The 18,956-nt window shown below is 39.0% G+C and overlaps 1 protein-coding gene across 1 annotated transcript in view; it reads left to right on the top strand.

Moving 5' to 3' along the window:
* Positions 1–18,271, top strand: part of Plcxd3 (phosphatidylinositol specific phospholipase C X domain containing 3) — a 211,638-nt gene extending 193,367 nt beyond the window's left edge. Inside the window, exon 3 of the mRNA XM_055601086.1 lies at positions 17,169–18,271. Coding sequence (XP_055457061.1) covers positions 17,169–17,322 — 154 coding nt within the window. The 3' untranslated portion in view covers positions 17,323–18,271. The remainder of the gene's footprint in view (positions 1–17,168) is intronic.
* The last annotated feature ends 685 nt before the right edge of the window (positions 18,272–18,956 follow it).

Below are 18,956 nucleotides of genomic sequence, written 5' to 3'. Positions count from 1 at the left end.
AAAAGTTGTATCAAGAACACGGAGATTCACACAGTCTCTACACAAAACACTGTAATATGATCAATTGATATGATCATTTCCATTCATTTCTTGTAGATTACTTGTACTGGAGTGTTATAGGCAGGCTTAGAGCTCCTGAGTTCTTTCATACGCTACTCTTAACTTACTGGTACACAGAAGGAAATCCTAATACAGTGGTTCTCAACTTTCCTAATGTTGCCATCTTTTAATATAGTTCTTCATGTTGTGGTTCCCCCCAACCATAAAATTATTTTTGTTGCTACTTCATAACAGCAATTTTTCTACATATGAGTTATGAGCCATAAAATGATTATTTGATATGCAGATGGTCTTAGGCACCTTCTGTGAAAGGATCGCGTCACCTACAAAGGAGTCATGACCCACAGGTTGAGAACACTGGTCCTAACAGTAGATTGCTCACTGACAGGAGGAATAGTTTGCTATTTTAAGCCTGGCTGCTTTATGAGAGGAAAATGAGGACCACATGAGTCTGGGCAGTCCAGGCATTGGGCATAAATTTAATTTCTTTCTGGCAACAATTCCCCCAAATCCTTCAGTAAACTGAAGACCTCTCCCACTTGCATTTTGAAAATTGAAAAGTTGTTTTGTTTTTGGAGCTCATCATCTTTATCAGCCTATCTTAGTGACCACTATGGATAAAGGAGAAACTTCATAATCACAGAACCCCCTGAATCTAAATTAAAGACTTGTGGGTTGATTTCTATAACAGATCCTAAGATGCCTGGACTTAGAACAGAAGGCTTATTAAAGAATCAGCTGAGTCTTATGGGATATTGAACAAAATAGAATTTAGAGGAAGAAATTGAACTGTGGTGTCATTAGAACAAAGGTCTCAACCAAACGTTCTGGAAACTGGAGCTGCGGTGTGTACTCTGGATTGACCCACCTTGAACCAAGTGCACCTATCCACCCCTTCCAAGGTAATCATTAGATGCCTGTAACCTGTTGGAATGATATATAATCTTCGGCAAAGTGGCTCTCTCTCTCTCTCTCTCTCTCTCTCTCTCTCTCTCTCTCTCTCCCTCTCTGAGGGCAGTTCTTATGCATTAATCCAACTTAGATCTTATAGCTAGTGAGTGTTATAGAAGCTGGGACAAGATCATCCCCTGACAAGCAGCTAGAACCTGAGCAGATACCCCAACTGACCCAACACACTATACACGTAAGTAGCAGAGCAGCTACTCCTAGTCACCTGCCTGAGAGTCACCTCAAATTAGAAAAGTGAGAGCTGACTACATATACATACTCTCCATGTTAACGCTGGTGATGGAGCGCTGTTGCCTTCTTGTTATTTCACTTAATCTTGCAATTCTATCCTAACTTAAGATGCCAGCACTCTGTGTTCATTGTTGCTGCAGTCACTACAGCAAAGTTGCAGGAGACAAAAAGGACTTATCTGTTGATGGATGAGTAGATAAAAAAGAGGCTGTATGTACGCACAATGGGATGTTATTTGGCTATAAAAAGAATGACGGCCTGTCATTTGTGATAAAATAGATAAAAACTTAGGACATTATGCTAAATAAAAATAAATCAAGCACAGAAAGGCAGTGCTACAGGCTTTCCATATTTGAAACAAACAAACAAACAAACAACAACAAAAAAAAACTTGACCTCAAAGTAAAAGCAAGGCTGCAAAGATAGAGAGAAGGTAGCAGAATGGGGCTTGATGATGTTTATGAAAACAAATGGGAGAAATGTGTTCTGGTGTGCTCTAGTGCAGTGAGGGAGCTATCATTTGTCAGTTGTCTATAGTATATTTAAGAAGGATAGAAAAGAATCGAGGACCAGAGACAGCTCTGCAGATAGAGATGCTTGCCTCGTTTCTGTTCATCTACCTATCCTTGGGTTCCATATGGGAGAATGAGAGAACTGCCTCCTTTAAATTGACTGCTGACATCCACACATGCACCATGATATCTACAGGCCTAGCCTCCCTCCTTTCTTCCTCCTCCCTCTTTCTCTTCCTGGTACAAATAAATGAATGTATTTCTTTTTTTAAGGAAAGAAGAACTGAAAGGCTCCAAAAATAAAGAAATGATAAGGTCATGATGTGCTACGTGGATTAAACATCATTTTGTACTTTCAAATAATATGTATGATCATTCTATTTTAATTCAAAAGAAAAAATTACCAAACTGATTAAAAAATCTTACAATAAATATATGCAACAGCTTATTTGAGTCACAAGCCGACAGATGGTGGTTAGATGGTAGCCTTTAACATTGCTACCTCTGCTATTCCTAGGTCTGACTTGGGAACCGCTGAGACTCAAGAAACAAACATGGAGAGACATTGAGAGTTCTTTTTCCCTAGCAAAACTAGAAAGTTAACAACTCTATCACAAGGTCAGCAGCAGCTCTCAGCAAACTGTTCCAAAGAGGAGAGGTGCTAACAGACAGATGCTGTCTTGTGCTCTAAGGTGAATCGTTCCTGTGCTTTGAATGCTCAAATTCCCAGTGCAGTGGCATTGAGTTGGGGGCTGTTAGTACCAAAGAAAAGAGTGTGAAGTGAGAACACTTGATCCCACGCAGACCTGTTCATTATATTGAGATTCAACAATTGAAAGAGAAACTATTGTCTGTCTTCTGGCAATCTAATCTTATTAATATATTGAAGGGTCCCTTTGTTTAGAATTTGTATAGCTTTCTTTCTTGCTTCATTCCCTTGGAAAATTAACTGACAGCATAGTTCTCGCACACCAGGAGGCCCCATCAGAGGCCTGGCTGTGCTAACATTCTGTCTCCTAGCAGAGCTGTGACTCACTCTGAACCGCTGCCTGGGAGCAAGGGATGAGCCTGAGGACACAGTACATTTTCTGAACTCTCATTTTTCTTGTTCTTTATATGATCTTATTTTAATTGAAAATGGATTTTTAAAGTTTTCCTAGCTACAAAAAAAATGGGCTGCTATTATCATCAAGGGAAATAGATGGCATCTCTTGCTTTGCTTTCATTGCTTTCTGTTAAACAAACAACACAAAAACAAAACCAAGCTAACTGCTTTCTGAGAGTGGAAATAAGTGCAGAAATGTCTCATAAGCTTCTGAAGACTTGGAATCAACTCCTCGGAACTCTTAAGCTGCTAGTGCCTGTTGGAGGGGGTTGACGCTTGGCCCAGGGACTGCGCCACCATGCCTCCAGTGCAGCTGCGGCTTTTGTGCCTGTATTCCGCAGTGCTCAGAACATGTCTGCTGTGGCCTATTAGTGTTGAACAACCCTGGACTACATCTAAAGTGCACTATCAAGGACCTCATTCCCTGAGGGTGTGAGTGTGTATGAACCTCAGGGTACTAACATTTCTACTTTTACAACTAAGGTTAATTGGGACGAGGAATACAATTTAAATCTGACCCCCCCCTCTCCCTCTCACCAGTTTGATATGACTGTCTTTCATAGGACAAGGATCAACACTTAGGTCATCAGACTTGGCTACAAGCAATCTTAACTGCTGAGCCACTTACAGACCCTATAAAAGTATTTTCTCTTTTGTTTTCTTGAATGTTTCATGTGCTTACAATGGGAACTTTTAAGTGTGAGGTGATCAATGAACGGGTTGGAAGGAAAGAGACATGATTATGCTATACAATTCTTTCTTAAAGGGAAATAATTTAAATCAGTTATTTTATCAAGGATTAATCAGATATGTTGCTTCTATCCATGCATGTACACATGCACATATGTGTGTGAGAGCCAGAGTATACGGCTTTTATGACTTATGAGATACACCTATTTACCTGAGGCTATTTTAAAGGACTACCATTGTTTAACCTGCAGACCTATGGCCTCTCTGTGGACCACCACATGCTTCTATGAGCAAAGTGCCCGCCTTCAGTCTCAGAGTCTCTTTTAGCGTTATCTTTCTGTTCTTTACATTTAAGACAACATTTTCCAACCTTTAGACATGGCCACATTGACAGGAAGTCACATTTTTAAAAAATCTAAACTTAATTTCAATTAAGAGAAGAACACCTGGGATTGTTTTAAAGCCTGCTGACTGGCAAGGAGCTCTAAGGAGAGGCTGACATAGAGCTGATCAGTACAGTAACAAGACACTGGTGTTTTCAGTGTTTGCAGCAAATCCATATTTCAAATGCATCAAAGATTTCTATAAAAATCAGTGCATTGTTTGGGAAACTTGTCGTTCAGTAAAAGAAACATTGCTAAAAGTGCTTTACATTCAAATAAAATTTAGAAAGACACAATAGCTTCATTCTCCATAATTATTTATTCCTAGCCATAAAATGCGTCAGTTTAGAGAAATAATGGAGGTAGGTACCATGTTAAAAATATAGTTATGAAAGTGCAGCATGCACACATCCTCAAGTATAAATTCAACATGGATTCTTAATACATTCCTAATAAATTGAATTCTAGTTAAATAGAAATACTGATACCTAGTAAGCATAATGAATATGTTAAATAAATTTGATGATTTGATAGGTACAATTAATAAACATTTTTATAGGGAAGGCGATAATTACAGTCTTTATCATCATACAGAATCACATGGCACTTTGTGCAGGTGGAGAAAGGCACTTTAAAGTCGACTAGTCAGGTTGAAAACATGTGTGCAAGACATGCTAAGAAGAAAAACTGTAAAATTTTCCAGTAACTTTTTTTTAAAGACACTTTTATTCTCACAAAAGAACAATGAGTCAGAACTAGTACTTGTGACAGTAGCCAGGAGGGAGCTGAGCAGGGGCTTTATAGGCTGTCTTCTTTCCTTGCTTCCAGGAGTCACACTTTTGTCTCTAAAACTAAAACCTTGTTCACATGTTTATCAAGTACTTACCAACTTCTCAGTTCATGCCAGGCCTTATGCCAAGCACCAGGAGAGTGACTGTGTGAAAACAGTCCCCATGCTCCAAACGCTTGCAGTCTAGTTAAGGTGGCAGACGTTGGTCACTGTTAAAAGTGTTAACACGTTTACTTCTGACTACTGTTTTGAAGAAATATCATTTGCGAGATGAGTGACCTGACTAAGTAATGGGGCAGTGAATGAAAAAAAAATTCTTTGTAACAAAAAAATAAATGTTAAAAATAATGTTAAACAGAAGCCAGAAAGTTCTCTTAAAGAATGAGCCCCCGCCAACCACCAAAACTGCTAGCACCTTGATTTTAGACTTCCAGACCCTAGACTATGACAAATAAATTTCAATTGTTAATGAGGCTTGCCAGGCTTCTTATGACAGCCTTTCACCAGCAAAACCAACCAAGACAGTTCAACTGTTTGTCTCTTATTTCTTCCAGAACAGACTTGTCAGTTCATCCTAATTATATGTGTGGTGCTAAATAAAATTGACTACTTTGAGTACTTGTCATGTAGCTGTACATTATACATTCTCTGTGGCAGTATTGCCTCCAAGGGGCAAAAATCAATCCTTGATGAAGCAAATTAAAACTTTCTTTTACTTTTATTCTCTTATGAGTCATAAATACATAACCAGTATGGGCACAGACATATAAAAAAATAAGCATTCTTCCTATGGTATTAAAATAACACTAAGGAGGAGAGAAAACAGGAAAAGTTAATCAAACAGGACCTAGAGGAGCAATCATAAAAGAAATGCTACTCCAAATAAATGTTTGGTGCTATTTACTAGTTTAATCAAGTATAGCAGGTCTTTTTGTTTAACATAATTCTACTTATGACTGTCTAAATATTTGAGAGTCATTTGGCACATAATTGCTTGTTTTGCCTTTGGTATCATATTGACTGTTAAAAAGTATATATGTATGTTTATCCTATATTATATGCCAAATATCTGTTTATAAGTGTGTATAAGGACCCGAGGGCATATTCTCAATCAAACGAAATAGACATCAGAAGTGGGAGAAAACAGGGGACAGGACAGGAGCTTACCAGAGAGGGCGTCTGAAAGACTCTACCCAGTCGGGTATCAAAGCAGATATTGAGACTCAGCCAAACTTTGGACACGGTGCAGGGAATTTAATGAATCTAATAGAAAGACCTAGAGGGGACTGGAGCTCCACAAGGAGATCAACAGAAGCAAAAAATCTGGGCCCAGGGGTCTTTTCTGCGACTGATACTTCAACCAACAACCATTCATGGAGATAAACTAGAACCCCTGCACAGATGTAGCCCGTGGCAGCACAGTCTCCAAATGGGTTCCCTGATAAGGGGAACAAGGGCTGTCTCTGACATGAACTCAGTGGCTGGCTCTTTGATCATCTCCCTCTGGAGGGTGGGGACAGCCTTACCAGACCAAAGAGGAAGACTCTGAAAGACAGTCCTGTTTTGAGACCTGATAGGCTAGGGTCAGATGGAAGGGGAGGAGGTCCTCCCCAATCAGTGGACTAAGGGAGGGGCATAGCAGGAGAAGAGGGAGGGAGGGTGGGACTGGTAGGAAATGAGGGAGGAAGCTACAGCTGGGATACAAAGTGAATAAATTGTAATAAATAATAAATTAAGTAAAAAGTATGTATGTATACACAGAAAATAGAAAAATGCTCATTGATGAGTAAAATAATATTTTCAATGTACTATTTGTGTTTCTTTGAGGACTACAAACTATTCCAAAACAAATATTCTACCAGTTATCACAGCAATCTATGTTATAACAAAAAAAGAAAGAAGAAAAAGAAAGAAAGAAAGAAAGAAAGAAAGAAAGAAAGAAAGAAAGAAAGAAAGAAAGAAAGAAAGAGAGAAAGAGAGAAAGAAAGGAAAGGTCATGTGTTCTCATGACATCTCTTCATAGGGATAACAATTAGGTCTAAATTCAGAGACCCAGAATTTAAGCTCAGAGTAGTGATGGCATCTGAAGCTATCTGCAACGGTCATGTCACCAAGATTATTTGGGCACTCAGGAGCCTAGGTACCCAGGAGGTTTGGAGAACAGTCTCCTCCATTAAGGTAAGGTGATTAAAAACCAACACTGGCCTTGACATTAGTTACTCACTCTTCCTCTCACCACTTAAGGTGAGATAGATATGCAAAAAACATGTTCTTCCTAAGAAAAGTTCATGACAATATGTATGCCTTCTGTAAATGCAAGGCTGATGCTGTGTTTCTTCTAAAGCAAGAATACTTCATCTGCTTCTGCAAATCCAAAAGAGACAGATGGGGTCCAAACCTGAGTATCTGCACACATACCAATACAGCACTTATCTAATGAGCAAGGATGCTCATGTGTCTTTGGTCTAGAGATCCAGAGTATTCAAGATAGGAATCTTCTGTAATGGTTGCTGCTGTTAGAACCAGTTTGCCCACTTGTCAGTCCATTTTTGAAAGCAGTGAGAGGTTTTTTCAAAATTTTTTAAATTATTATTTATTACAATTTATTCACTTTGTACCCCAGCTGTAGCTCCCTCCTCGTCTCCTCCCAAACCCACCCTAACTCTCTCTTCTCCCCCTATGCCCTCCCCTACTCCACTGATAGGGGAGGTTCTCCTCTGCTTCTATCTTACCCTAGCCTATCAGGTCTTATCAGCCCCTGTTCACCTTACTAGGGTACAAACTTGTATAATGAGTCTGTGGGCTACATCTGAGGCAGATTTTAGGTCCTCTCTTTGCATGGTCCTTGGTTGGGGAATCAAATTCTGCAGAGGCCCCAGAGCCCAGGTTTTTGGCTCTGTTGGTCTGCTTTTGGAACTTCTGTCCCCTCCAGGTCTATTTTCCCCTTCTTTCATAACATTCCATGCCGTCTGCCCAAAGTTTAGCTATGAGTCTCAGCCTCTGCTTTGATACCTCAATCAGTTAAGTCTTTCAAGGGTCCTCTGTGGTAGGCTCCTGTCCTGTTCCCTGTTTTCTCCTCCTTCCAATGTCTATCATGTTTGCCCTTCTGAATAAGGATTGAGCATCTTTCCTACGGTCTTCCTTGTTGTTTAGCTTCTTTAGGACTACAGATTTTAGTATGTTTATCCTATATTATATGTCTAATAACCATTTATGAGTGAGTATATACCATGTGTGTCTTTCTGCTTCTGGATTACCTCACAAGATGATCTTTTCTAGTTCCCACCAGGAATAGTGCTACCTCAAGATCCAGCTATGCTACTCCTAGGCATATATCCAAAATATGCTCAACTATAAAACAAGGAAATTTGCGCAACCACGTTCATAGCAGCTCTATCCGTAATAGCCAGAATATGGAAAAAACCTAGATGTCCCTCAACTGAGAAATAGATACAGAAATTGTGGTAATTTACACAATAGACTACTACTCAGAATACTACTCAGTTATTAAAAATAAGGAAATCCTGAAAGCAGTGAGCCTTTGAGAACCTTTGAGAAGCAACTTGATCTTTCTCAATGGATATCTAAAAGGATAATGCAAATATTTAGGAATATGGATCAGGATTATAAAGATGATTGAAAACTATAGTGCCAGTTGTGGTGGTGATGGCCTCTCCACTTGGGAGGCAGAGGTGTGCAGATCTCTTGAGTTCAAGCCCAACCTAGTCTACAGAGTGAGTTTAAGAATGACCTTCTATGGTAAAAAATAAATAAATAAATAAATTTTTTTCTAAAAAAGTCACGTGCTAGACATAGCTAATGAGGACAAATTTGCTTTTGTGCTGTCTAGTCAGCTAGGTATTCAATAACTTAACACCTACCGCTAATAACTTAAAACTATTTAAATCACTACTTATCACTATGTCAACCCTGAACAAACAGTTTTTTAAAAACAACTTTGACATCGCCTGAAAGCTGCTGACCTTCAAGTGTGTCAGTCTCTTCTTCATCCACACAATTTCAGGTGATCTTATTCACCAAATGGTGCTCTCTCTAGTGTTGGTGCACAGTCCCTGAGCCTTAGTTAACAACCACTTGAGATCCCAACTCATGCATTCTGCCGTCACCTTGGTGTCTGACTCTCAACTTACTACTTGTGACAGAAAGACATCATCCTGATCCTTCTAAGAGAGTGAATCAGCAGAGTGCAGGGAATCATATGAAAGAAGGGGGAGTTAGTATGACCTGGAGAGGACAGGAGCTCCACAAGAACCAAATATATGTGGACACAGGGGTCTTTTCTGAGACTGTTTCTCCAACCAAGGACCATGCATGGATATAACCCCTGCTCGGATGTAGCCCATGGTAGCTCAGTATCCAGTGTGTTTTCCTAGTAAGGGGAACAGAGACTATTTCTGACATTAACTCAATGGCTGGTTCTTTGACCGCCCCCCCCCAGGGGGGAACAGCCTTGCTAGGTCACAGAGGAGGACTTTGCAGACAGTCCTGAAGATACTTGATAAACCAGTATCAGATGAAAGGGGAGGAGTTTCTCCCCTATCAGTGGACTTGGAAAGGGCCAGGGAGGAGATAAGGGAGGGAGGGTGGAATTGGGAGGGAAAGAGGGAGCGGCATACAGCAGGGATACAAAATTAACAAACTGTAAGTAATATTAAAAAAAAAATTAAAAAACTTAAAAAAAAGTCAGAGCTCTATTGATAAAGGTCAAAGCTCTGGAGAGTCAATATAATAGTAGCATAGCAACAGGAGGAAATATTAAGCCTTTATACTTATTTAGGATGCTTTAAATCACCTTAAACCTTGCAACCTTTATAACTTGCATTTACCACTTTAAGACCCTTTCTTAGACCCTCAAACATTTATAACTTGCATTTACCAACCTTAAGACACTTTCTTAGACTCTCAAACAACATTTTTTTTTTTTTTTTTTTTTTTTTGGTCTTTGTATCTAGTTATTTACCATGAGACATAGGTGAGACTGTTAAGAATTTTTATTGTCCTTTAGCTAAAGGGATAGTGAAAAGTTCTATTCAGGCCTGTTTCTTTGATTCTGGCAACAAGGCATATTATGCCTAAGCCTAACAAGAGCAACTCTAGGACTCAGGCTTAAGGCCTGGTCTCCTGCAAATGAAGAGAACTGGGAAGGCATCTGAAGTCTCTGAGACAGAAGTCGGCAACAGGTCCACAGGACCCCACTGTGAGGCCAAAACAGATCTGCAATGTTACCCTGGGTTGGGCAAGGGTGGTGGAGGTTGCTGAATCAAGAAGCCATTTGTCCTCACCAGACCAAGGAGCTGGAAGTCTGGAAGTGTCTATGACTCTTGTGCTGGTTGAGCCTCCATTGCTGGGCATAGAGGACAAACCTGCAAGGAAGAATTTTGACTTCCAGAGGCCAGTCTGCCAGCAGACAGCCAAGGCTTGTTGAGGCAGCAGCGGGACCAGCATCGCCTTTGGCTGTATTTGAAACAATCACCTGGCAAAAATGACTTTTGGTTATACCCCAGCAGGATGAGGCATTGCAAACCTCTTGTTTTTGTGCAGGAATGCCAACAACCTCAGAGCAGCAGCCAGGGTCTGGAGCATAGGTTTTGTTGTAGAAAAGCCTGTTGGGAAGGCTCCTATCTTATTATTTTAACCAACTCCGAAAGGTGACTCAAGGACCATTATCAGATATTTATTAAAGATAGCAGTGAGCCCGTGTTTGCAACTATAGGACTATAAATCTATTTCTGGACATGTTAGAAAAGTTGATCATCTATGAGATGACTGACTGTTAACTTGCATTCATTAACCATCAAATATTAGGAGCCTTAAAAATAATAAATATAATTCATTAAAGTAAGAGCAAAATAGTTTTTTGTATGATTTAGTATATAAAAAGTTCATAGCTGGTTCCTAGGTTGTTTCCTGTTTTCTTCTTCTTCTGATGTCCATCCTCTTTGCCTTTCAGGATGGGGATTGAACATTTTAGTTAGGGTCCTCTCTTTTGCTTAGTTTGTTTAGATGTACAGATTTTAGTGGGTTTATTCTATGTTGTATGTTTATATGCGTGAGTATATACCGTGTGTCTTTTTGCTTCTGGGACAACTCACTCAGGATGATCCTTTCCAGGTCCCACCATTTACCTGCAAATTTCATGATTTCCTTATTTTTCATTGCTGAGTAATACTCCATTGTATAGATGTACCACAATTTCTGCATCCATTCTTCAGTTGAGGGGCATCTGGGCTGTTTCCAGCTTCTGGCTATTACAAATAAAGCTGCTACAAACATAGTTGAGCAAATGTCCTTTTTGTATACTTGAGCCTCTTTTGGATATATGCCTAGGAGTGGTATGGCTGGATCTTGAGGAAGCGCTATTCCTAGTTGTCTGAGAAAGCGCCAGATTGATTTCCAGAGTGGTTGTACAAGTTTACATTCCTACCAGCAGTGGAGAAGGGTTCCCCTTTCTCCACAACCTCTCCAGCATTTGTTGTCACTTGAGTTTTTGATCTTGGCCATTCTGATGGGTGTAAGGTGAAATCTCAGGGTTGTTTTGATTTGCATTTCCCTAAAGGCTAATGAGGTTGAACATTTCTTTAAGTGCTTCTCTGCCATTCGATATTCCTCTGTCGAGAATTCTCTGCTTAGCTCTGTTCCCCATTTTTTAATTGGATTACTTGGTTTGCTGCTTTTCAGCTTGTTTAGTTCTTTATATATACTGAATATGAGTCCTCTGTCAGATAAAGGGTTGGTGATGATTCTTTCCCAATCTGTAGGCAGTTGCTTTGTTTTGATGACAGTGTCCTTTGCTTTACAGAAGCTTTTCAGTTTCATGAGGTCCCATTTATTGATTGTTGTTCTTAGAGCCTGTGCTATTGGTGTTCTGTTCAGGAAGTTTTCTCCTGTACCAGTGAGTTCTAGGGTATTCCCCACTTTTTTTTTTTTCTAGCCGATTTAATGTGTCTGGTTTTATGTTAAGCTCTTTGATCCACTTGGACTTCAGTTTTGTGCAGGGTGATAAGTATGGATTTATTTTCATTTTTCTACATGTAGACATCCAGTTGAACCTGCTACAAAGGGCCTCTGAAAGCCTCTGCCCTGCAGGCTATCAAAACAGACGCTGAGCCTGATGGCCCATTGTGGGCAGAGTGAATGGAATTTTGTGTAAGAAGTGGGAAATAGTTAGAGCTGGAGAGGACAGGAACTCCACAAGGAGAGCAACAGAACAAGAAAATTTGAACACAGGGAACTTCCCAGAGACTCATATTCCAACCAAGGACTATTCATGGAGGTAACCTAGAACCCCTGCACAGATGTAGCCCATGGCAGTTTAGTGTCCAAGTGGGTTACACAGTAATGGGAAGAGGGACTGCCTCTGACATAATCTGATTGACCTGCTCTTTGATCACCTCCCCCTGAGGGGGGAGCAGCCTTACCAGGCCACAAAAGTTGACAATGCAGCCACTTCTAATGAGAACTGATAGACTAACATCAGAAAGAAGGAAAGGAGGATCTCCTCTATCAGTGAACTTAGGGAGGGGCATGCATGCAGAAAGGGGAGGGAGGGTGGGATTGAGAGAGGAGAAGGGAAGGGCTTATGGGGGGATACAAAATGAATAAAATGTAATTAATAAAAGTTAAATAAAAAATTTAAAAAAGTTCATAGCTTATAAAAGTCTAAGGCTATACTATAGATTAATAATAATACCATTTTTAGAAAATAAGACCAAGCATATTTAAACCTTTTTTTAGTAAAGATATAGCATAACAAATTTTAACATAAATAAATGCTTATAAAATTAATAAATATTAATTTGGATTATTGGTAAAATTTGTACATAGTAACCCCTGAGTTATGAGTGTTAAAATCAACAATATCATAGAACAGTATAAAGCAATTTTAAAATTATACTTGAATTTATTATAGCAAACCTATTAGCCAGAAAGCCTAGTGGTGAATCCAGATCATAGGTAGCTCATGGCAGAAGAAACACAATTTATTAATTTAGGAATTGATAAAGACACAGGCAGTTAGATGTACATTTTAAATTAACTTAACTTGAATAGACATTTATAACTTTGAAATTTTATCATTATATAAAATTTATTTTGAATCAGGTTTGACTTGTGAATATATAGACTTATGTGAATATATAGACAATATCTTATTGTCTATATATATTATGTGAATATATATTATGTGAATATATAGACAATATATAGCATGTCATAAAAATAGACTTTAAAAGTTATATAAAAATTCATACCAATTTAAAATGAGACCTGTTGTTTTTAGTCTAAAAGGAGAAAAAATAAAGTTAGTTATGACTAAGGAAGTCCTATAAATGCAAACCCAATGAGAAAATTGTATACATCGTTAGATAAGAATTTAAAGCATTTAAAAATATGTGTGTATATATATATATATATATATATTAAGAGCAGAGTGTACAGAAATCAGGAAGAAAAGATTTTTAAAAGCTTGGACGTAGCACCTTAGAGGTCAGAAGTATTGAGACCCAGGATTTGAACTCGGCTTGGAGTTTTTCAGGAGTGGGGAGGGGCGAGCTCATGGCACGGCTTCTCAACTTAAAAGTCAACATGGCGGCTTGCGATGTGCGGTGCGCAACTGTGGCAGCAAAGGAAGGCCAGGTGCTTGCTCATGGGATGGCTGTCCCGGCCTTGTTTAAAACTCTCCGCATGTGTGTGGCATCCAACTCTGCACAACTGAAAACCCTCCTCTGCAAGCCAGTGGCAGGCAGGCATTCTGTGGGAAATTTAAAATCTAACCAGGGGCTCTGAGCATAGGGCAGGACACCTCTGAGCAGCAGCGAGCACGGGGACAGACGTGCACAGTAAGGGCAGGGAAGTTGAAAGAAAGTAAAGCTTTTAAGTCATAGGTGGTTAGGGATAGATAGGGAAAAAAAAATCTGTTGTAGGCATTATGGTCGGAATAAAGGGGGCCTGACGTGACCAGACCAGGTCCTACCAGGAGAGCCCTTCCCCACCCCAACGCACCAGTGTTAGGACCCATGAAATGATGATGATGCACACAGCAGATTTTATATAAAAAAGGTTTATTATATGAAGGGAGAGAGAGAAGGAAAGAGTGAGATATGATAGGGGGAAGAGGAGTACACCCCAACAGAAAAAGGGGAGAGGGCAAGAGAGGGCAAGAGCCACGAGCCAAGAGAAGGCCAAAGTTGCTGGTTGATTCTTTTAAGGAGCAAGGTAACCATGCCTGACAGGTGTGGCTACCTGCCCTGTGACTCATGATGACATCATAGGTTGCTAGGCAACCTAGAACCTGGCTACCTAAATACTAAGAGGGGGAACCTTCATTTGAAAGAGAGACTGAATTAGCTAAACCACTGAAGGGATTTAGCAACATTTAGAACATTTTTTTTCTAGGTTCAGCTACTAAAGAATATAGAGAACATCACACGTACGGTAGAAGGGCCAGACTACATATTGATCTGGTGGTAGAATTTGCCAGCATCATTCCTAGAGTGCTGATTTTATAAAAATACAAAATGCAAAAAAGTATGGGTGATAATGGATATTTAATATGAGGTTATAGAAAAGCGTCAAATCTTTGTTGTCTCCTATTGATCTATTTTTAAAAGAAATATTTACTCTAGATATTGGAAGAATAAAACTTACTTGTTTCCTTTTTTTTTTTTTTTTTACAATGTGCTCAGCTAAGAGATTGTTTTGAATCCCAGAAGAGACTTTTGGCTTTCAGTGGTATTGATCCTGCCTGTTAAGACTATGGGAATTTTAAAGTTAGATTGAACATGTTTAAAATTATGAAATGTCCATGAGTACATAGAGACAAGGGGTGAAATGCAGTGTTTTAAAGGTGATGTACTTCTTAGTGTAGGGTTGAGGACCTGTGGGCCTTCTTCCATCCACTTTAGCATGGAAATTGTTGTTGTCCTCTTTCAGCTCACATTTAGGTAGTCATGTTGGTGAGACTTTATGGGTGTAACATTTGGCATTCCCAGAAAACCTTATCTCACAGTAACCCCCTGATGTTCCAGCCTTTCCAATCTTTCTGCCCACACTTCCACAATGATCCCTGAGCTTTAGGTCAGAATTGTTTTATAGATGTGTTTATTAGAACTGGGCTCCACAGTTCCACGTATCTATTCATTGTAGTTGGTGTAAGTATATTATAATCTCAAAAAACAAAAATATCTAGCATATCATTTGTTTGTTTGTTTGTTTATTTATTTATTATTACAATTTATTAACTTTGTATCCCAGCTGTGGTCCCCTTCATCATCTTTCCCAATCCCACCCTCCATCTTCTCCCCCCATGTCCCTCCCCCAGTCCACTGATAGGGGAGGTCCTCCTCCCCTTCTATCTGACCCTAGCCAATCAGGTCTCATTAGGACTGGCTGCATTGTCTTCCTCTGTAAAGCTGCTGTATTTAGCTATCAGGTTGGCAAGGCTTGGGTTTGTGATAAATTAGTCCTCACTGTTAATTTGACTGGATTTCAGAACAACCTAGGATTTGGCTTGTCTGGATGAGTTTTTCCAGAGAAGTTTAGCTGAGGAAAAAAGGCCCACTCTAAATTTGTTTCAGGGTATCCAGCAGGGATTTTAAAAAAAAGGAAAAGAAGAAGAAGAAGAAGAAGAAGAAGAAGAAGAAGAAGAAGAAGAAGAAGAAGAAGAAGAAGAAGAAGAAGAAGAAGAAGCAATGAACAGGAAAGCCTGATAGACACCAGCATTTATCTGTCTCTGTTTCCTCCCTGCAGACTCAATGTGGCCAGCCTTCCATATTCCCACTGACAGACCTTCTCCATTATGAAATAAAACTTTAACTTGACTTTACCGTTATTTTCTCACAGTATTAGGACAAGTAGTTGATACACATTCCCTACAGGAACCTCACCATTTTCTCATACTTCTCACTTCATGTTTAACTCTTCTCCTGTTCCTTTTTCCAAGGTTAGTTATGCCACCCCTTTAGGGACCCTCTCAGTAGTTAGGACACTTTTCATATATAGCTATGTGACTAACTCCCTGTTTCAAAACAAACCAACCAACAAACAAAAGACAAAACAAGACAAAAATCCCAAAAGTTTGCACAAATGTCTCTTGATCAGTGAGGTGCAGTAAACTGCCCATTTGAAGCTGTAATCTATCTATACTGCTCTTTCTCAGCTTCATACTTCTATCTTCATTCATTTCTTTATTTGGTTTTACAGCATTTATTCCCCCTTGTTAAACTATGTAATAATTTACCTAAGTTTATCATTTATTGTATGTCTTTATTTATTAGAATGTAAGTTTACACTTTACTATGCGTTCAAGGGATGATATGTAGCCCACAGTGTGCACATCAGAGAACAGCATTCATGAGTCAGCTCCTGCCTTCCTCTTTGTGGGTCCTGAGGGTCAAATTTAGCTCATCAGACTTGGCTACAAGCATCCCTAACTGCTGAGCCAACTAGCTGACTTTATAAGCTAATAGTTTTCTCTTTTGTTCTCTTGAACATTTCAGGTGCTTACAAGGTGAACTTGTAAGTACAAGATGCTTAGTGAGTGGGTTGGAAGGTGATGGAACTTTTTTATTTGCTTACCTGCTTATAACCAAACCATGAACCTTTTGAAGGCAAAGATATTTGCTTTGTGGTTATCTACGTATAACATCTTAATGCATTATCCAAAAGCAATGGGTATATGATAAACACTTGCTAAATACAATTATTCACTGTTCACCTCATTGTCCCACAGCTCTGCCGGGTATGCAATCACAGTTTGCAAAACCAGAGGAGAAATGTGAGATCCATTGTAAACTATAGCAGTATCAGGGAGCTCTAAAACTGAAGAGTCTAATATAGACCAGTAAAATAAAGATCTTTTGTTCACGTTTCATTCACAAGTTAAGAATTTAGCATCAGAAAAATGGCACAACAGGTAAAGGCACTTGCTCTCAAGCACAACAGCCTGAATTTGTTTTTTGTTTTTTTTTTTATTTTTTTTTGTATTTTATTTTTTTCTTATCAGTTACATTTTATTAACTCTGTACCCCAGCCATGTCCAGATCCTTCATTCCCTCCCAGTCCCTCCCTCCCTCCCTCCTCTCCACCATGCCCCTTGCCAAGTCCACTGATAGGGGGGACCTCCTCCCCATTCATCTGATCCTGTTTTATCAGGTAACAGCCTGAATTTGATCCTTGGAATTCACACTGTGGAAGAAGAGAACCAATTCCTCACGTGCACACTGTGGCGTATTCATATGCAACAAACACAATGAATTTTGAAAGACTTAACTCTTCATTGCAATTTACTTGGTCATTTTCTACCACCTGTGCTTGTATTTGAGATATTTGTTTTGGTAAATCAGCCAGCCACAGACCTCAACTGAGGCTGCCGTGCCTCCTTTAACTTCTCTCTCTGCTTCCTTTCTCAGGGCTCTTCCAGCCATGATGCAATGGGTCCGCACCCAGGAGCCAGGAGAGAGCGGCATCAATATTGTCACCGCTGATTTTGTAGAACTTGGAGACTTTATCAGCACTGTCATAAAGCTCAACTATGTCTTTGATGAGGGAGAAGCCAACACTTGATATTACTCTTTGGGGTGTCCATGAGTAAGATAGGAAAGCCTCATTGTATTAGACATATTATCAACAACCCTCTGATTTTCCTATTCCACCGAGTCTCTGAAGGATTTAGGGCTGGAAGTGGGTGGGAAAAGAGGGTAAACCATGTCTTCAGTGATTGTAACCATATTCTGCATTACTCTATAAATATGCCATTCCCATTGGTGAGCAAAATCTACTTCTAGTGTTAGGAATAGAAAAGAACAGTGACTTTTGTTTTTCAGAATTAATGTTTGTGATACGTAACTCATGAGTGTTTACTTGACTGCATTTTCTAATTTCAACCTTGGGCTCCTATATTGTTCATACCCTCTACTCTTTCCACTCCTTCTCTCTTGCTCCCTCTTCCTAATTAGATGCTTTATGGTTCTCCAAACAATTGAATGCCCAACATATTGTGTATTGCACTGTTGTAATGAAATGTGTTTGTTTTGTGACAATTGGTAAAATATTCCATAGTCATCTGTAATTGGGCAATCATAGTTAATTCTTGGCCGTAGAAAATATGCATCAAATCAGTTTCCTTGCATCAGTAATATTGGCAGTTATTAGTGATTTTTGTGTTCTATCAAAACAATGGTGTTTCACAGTATTTCTGTGTGAGGCAGCTATGACTATTATGCAAATGGATTTCTGAAAAGACTGTGAGTGTCAGGTCCATAGTGAAAAAAAGAGGAATGGTACATGCAGAGGCAGATGCTATTTTAATTCAGCAAAGTCTGAAATACTAACGCCCAGCGAATGTCAAGCTACAAGTGTGTGGAAATCAGCAAAAAAATTTAAGTTTTTATAAACTTCTCTTAATAATTATATTTTTTCTAAAATTCAAAATAGAAAGACCATGACCAATTTCCTATAAAATTGAGGTTCTAAATGCAAAATTCTAAAACCTAGATTTTGGAAACAAAACGAAGCTTTATTGATGTTTATGACTTAAAAAGAAGAAAATGACGGAATGTAGAGGGAATTAGAACAATGTTTTTGAGACTATACCTTTACTCTTTGTAGTTCCTTTACAAATTCTTTCAATATGTATGACTTCCACAGACTCATTTACAACCAGCATTCTGGGTTCCATGCTGCTTAAGGTAAGACAAAGGCCAAGGAACTGAAGTCTCATAAAAATTTCTGTGGCATCAGTTTTGATAATCCAAGGAAAACAATGTTAGCATATTCTTTTGAGTGTTTCTCCTTCTTGGTATCTCTGTAGTATTTGCCAACTCTAAGAACAATCTTCAAAGAGCACAATTATTCACAAGAATAATATGAGGGATTATTAAAAATCTGTACAATTGCTGAAGTTCCTAAAATTACACATTATTTTATCTTCACACATAGAAATATTCCAACTTCAGTAGTTTCCTTGAACAATGCATTTCCATGCATATCAGACTCCTAGAAAAATAAAAGCATGACCTTGGCTTTTAATTAATTTAAATGGAGGACATATGACTCAATCTCTTTGGCCTAGACTAAGACTTGATTTCAAGTATACATCTAGGTATTATAAATAACCAAGAGCTGACTTAGATTATAGATATTCTTTATTAGTAAATAGCATTTACTACCAACTACAGAGAATGAATAAAAATTGTCTG

This window comes from Psammomys obesus, unplaced genomic scaffold (genome assembly GCF_907164565.1).
Source record: "Psammomys obesus unplaced genomic scaffold, mPsaObe1.curated_primary_1811, whole genome shotgun sequence".
Classification (NCBI taxonomy): domain Eukaryota; kingdom Metazoa; phylum Chordata; class Mammalia; order Rodentia; family Muridae; genus Psammomys; species Psammomys obesus.
The sequence above is the reverse complement of the archived record's forward strand: the minus strand, read 5'-3'. Positions and strand labels throughout refer to the sequence as shown.